The 4,147-nt window shown below is 40.1% G+C and overlaps 1 protein-coding gene across 1 annotated transcript; it reads left to right on the plus strand.

The window, feature by feature from the left end:
- The first annotated feature begins 1 nt into the window (after position 1).
- LOC128320330 (putative protein TPRXL) lies at positions 2–784 on the plus strand. The gene is made up of 2 exons (XM_053240069.1): positions 2–448; positions 593–784. Exons 1-2 carry the CDS (start codon positions 17–19, stop codon positions 782–784), a joined length of 624 nt encoding a protein of 207 aa, XP_053096044.1. The 5' UTR covers positions 2–16.
- Positions 785–4,147: the final 3,363 nt, after the last annotated feature.

Below are 4,147 nucleotides of genomic sequence, written 5' to 3' on the forward strand. Positions count from 1 at the left end.
AAACACACAAAATTGGATGAAGGCAAATATGCAGATCCTCAAAGACCATTACGTTCAAGTGAAAGCAGAACTACTGAATCGAATCCACAAAATGGAGGAAACAGAATGGCAGATAGCAGTTAAATGGGCCAAAGGTAGATTCAAACACAAATTGAGGGAAGACATAATAGAAAGGGCCAAAACACAAATGGAACAGAATCTAGTGGAAACAGAAAATGGAGGAACTGCATGTTTGCCTATCCAAGTATCAAACAGCTCCTCTAATCCTTCTTCCACTGCCGCCTCTTCTTTTTCTTCTTCGTTGTCTTCTTCAATCTCTTCCTCTTCTTCCTCCAAACAGAGTCCGAGTAAAGACGACACAAACCTTGTGGCAAGTTCTCCACAGATGCATTTATCGAAAAGCAATGGAACACCTCGGCCTTTAAACAACAACTCCGATAAGACCAAGGTAGTTAGTGTATTAATACATGAAGTTCCTTTGAATACACTTAAGCAGCAAGAACAGAGAGCTAACACTCCATCCACAATTCACAGAACAGCAATCCTAAATAATGTTAGTGTTCTAATAGAACCTACTATTGCTGATTCACAGGGGGAGCCGACCCAGGGGGATAGGAAGCAGGAGAGGAAGGAGGTGATGAATGGGTCTACAGAAAGGAAGACCACGTCCTTGAGAAAAGCCCGATCTGAATCCTCCCTTTCCCTTTCCCCTTCCTCTTTCTCGTTGACTCCCCTGCATGTGGAACATCCGGACAGGGTGGAGCCCCCAAATAAAAACCTGTGAAGTGAGGAACCATTGGGTTCCTACTAGACATCCTAACACCACTAGAAAGATTGCAGATTGGACACTGGAAGTAAAGAAACCAGTTTTGTTTATAGGGGACTCCAACCTGTCCAGAATTCCCTATTTTAGTGACGAAAATGTTCAGGTGGATAGTTACCCTGGAGCCAACTTTTTACATATAGCCAAAGTGTTACAAAAATTAACCCCTAATCCAAACACTCAAAAAGTCGTCCTATCATTAGGAATCAATAATAGAGAACAAACATTCGAAAGTACAACAAAAAAAACAGTTGCAAGAGCTGTGGAGAATTGCTGCAGTGGTTTTTCCCAATGCCACGATCTACACCCCATTATTAAACTACTCGGATATCCTACCTAGACGACAACAAGAAACTCTAACAAAACTGAACACTCATATACTGGCACATGGTAATCCATTGCAGGAACTTCACCCACTTAGGTTCAAGGTGAACCCGAGGGACCCTATCCACTGGACCACGGAAACGGCTTCGCAAATGTTTACATACTGGTTGGATCAGTTAAACTTTTAGGAATGGTGAAGTGCAATAAAACAGACAACAAAAAGCACACCAACATCATTAACCTATCCAAAACGTTTTGTCTCACAGGTCCGCAGGAGGATTTACTCAGCAAGGGTCTCACCTTCATCCCGACGCCATGCGGTACGGACTTGGGGGAGCTGGGGAGGGATGTCCACGCTTACAATAGACAACTTAAAATTTTAGACCACTTCCAATACACAAAATGTAAAGAACACTTACAGTTTACAGAAAAATCCAGATGGGAACCGAGCACCGAACAGACCAGTTTACCTATAAAGCAGTTGATTAAAAAGAACAGGATGATTATCAATTCTCTTTCAGATTTTTCCAACAATCAAGCAGATAATTTAACCGCCACAGAACGCAGAGCACTCAAAGAATTACAAACCAACAAAGATATAATAATTAAACCGGCAGATAAAGGCTCAGCGATCGTCATAATGGACAAACAACAATACTTACTAGAAGCAAATAGACAATTAAACAATACCAATCATTACACTTTACTTCCACACTCATTACAACAGGAAACACAATCATTGGTAACATCCATTTTACAGGACTTAAAACAGAAAGGCTTCATTAACACTAAACAGTTTAATTACCTTATTGGTCCAAACCCACCAAGGCAGCGGAAATTTTATCTATTGCCCAAAATTCATAAAGACCCACAGGCGTGGACAGTCCCTTCCGAGGTTCCACAGGGACGCCCGATTGTGTCGGATTGTGGGAGTGAGACCTACAATGTGGCACAATACATTGATTATTTCCTCAATCCTGTCTCACAACTTCATCCCAGTTACTTAAAAGATACATATGACTTTATAAACAAAATCAAGAACATGACAATTCCAGACTCGGCCTTCCTATTCACTGTGGATGTGGAAAGCCTTTACACAAATATCAGTACAGAGGCAGGATTGCAGGCAATAACGAAATGTTTTAACAGGTATCCAGATTCAAGCCGGCCAGATGCAGAACTTCTTCAGCTGTTGGAAATAAATTTAACCCGCAATGACTTTGAATTTAATTCTCAATTATATTTACAGGTTCAAGGAACCGCTATGGGGAAGAAATTTGCTCCAGCCTACGCGAATATTTATATGTCTGAGTGGGAAGAAACATTGTTTCCAAAGTGTCCCCACTTACCCGCAGTGTATTATCGATATCTGGATGACATCTTTGGGGTCTGGCACCATGACAGGGAACATTTTGACACCTTTTTGAATTTGGCCAATTCCCATCATAAACACATTAAAGTCAAAGCAACTCTTAATTCGGATAACATTAACTTTTTAGACACCACAGTTTTTGCCATCCCGACGGAGAATAATTCCAAAACACTACATACTAAAGTGTTTTTCAAACCCACTGATTCCCACTCTCTACTATTTAAAACAAGTTATCATCCTAGACATACTTTCAAGGGGGTAATCAAATCACAAATCATTCGATTTCATAGAATTTGCTCATTTGATCAACATTTCCATGAAGCAACACAAACTCTATTCAAAGCCCTTAGACCCCGAGGGTATTCTAAGAGATTCTTGAGAGCCATTAAAAGAGACACGTTGCAGGATCTCAGAAATAACCCAACACGATTGGTGCCGGAACCCCAAGGATGTCATCCCCATAGTCACGACTTTTTCAGAAACATCCAAAATCCTCAACAATAAGCTTAAACAACAATTCCAAAAAACACAAGAACTATACGCACCACTTCGGTCATTCAAACCAATATCAGCTTATAGAAGAAATAAAAATCTACGGGATCTCCTGGTCAGGGCCAGTTTGAAATCAGACCGACAAGTGATTCCTCCTATATTAGCAACACATTTTCAACAGCTCAGGTCAGTGGAGATGGGAAACAAGGGACACCTAGTGCCACAAAGAACAAACCTCAAGACCACGAATATCATTTACATGATCACTTGCACACACTGCCATAAGAGATATATTGGAGAAACTGAATACAGTCTGGAACAAAGGCTGAAACAACACATTTACTCCATTCAACACAGACCACGCAACACACACTTAATATGCCATTTTGCAAGGGTTGGGATACAGAAGCTCAGGATCTCGGGTTTGGAGGCCAATAGGGCATGGAACAGGGAACAGAGAAGAAGAAGAGAAGCATATTGGATAAGTAAACTGCACACAGACCATCCTCATGGCTTCAATACTAGGAGAACATCTTAGACTTGGAGACTTGGAACCAGAGATACCCATATATAGAGAGAGGAAATAGGGCTAACCCATTCTTCTTTTTACAGTATTCTCTTCTTTCCCCCGTTGTTTTTCTTTTGTCCTCTGCTCTTTTTCTTTACCTTGTTCTTCTTTTTTTTCTTCTTTTCTTCTTCTTTTCCTTCTTCTTCTTCTCCTTTCTTTTCTTTGTTCTTTTTTATACCCATTCTGTCACATTTATTGTGAGTAAAAATAGCACTTGATACTGGAGCAATCCGTTGTATAATGGACGTCTCGGTGGAGCGTTTGGTTTTGTTTTGATTTGGTTTGATGATTAAACACAACTTGGTGGATTTGTGCACGCACAAATACACACTTTGTAAATACGGTTTAAAGTATTTATATAGCACGTGTTTTGATTATTAGCACTTTTCACTTGACTCAATTGTTAGCACTTTTACTAGCACTTACAGCACTTTTTTTAGGTTTCAGCACTTCTTCCACTGGGACGGTCAATGCCATGGTTTGATCCAGTAAAATAAATTGAATAACTTTTTATAAAACCACAATATTGTGATGCTTTACTTTATTTCCAGACAATTTCTGAGCTTTT

This window comes from Pangasianodon hypophthalmus, chromosome 15 (assembly GCF_027358585.1).
Source record: "Pangasianodon hypophthalmus isolate fPanHyp1 chromosome 15, fPanHyp1.pri, whole genome shotgun sequence".
NCBI classification, from domain to species: domain Eukaryota; kingdom Metazoa; phylum Chordata; class Actinopteri; order Siluriformes; family Pangasiidae; genus Pangasianodon; species Pangasianodon hypophthalmus.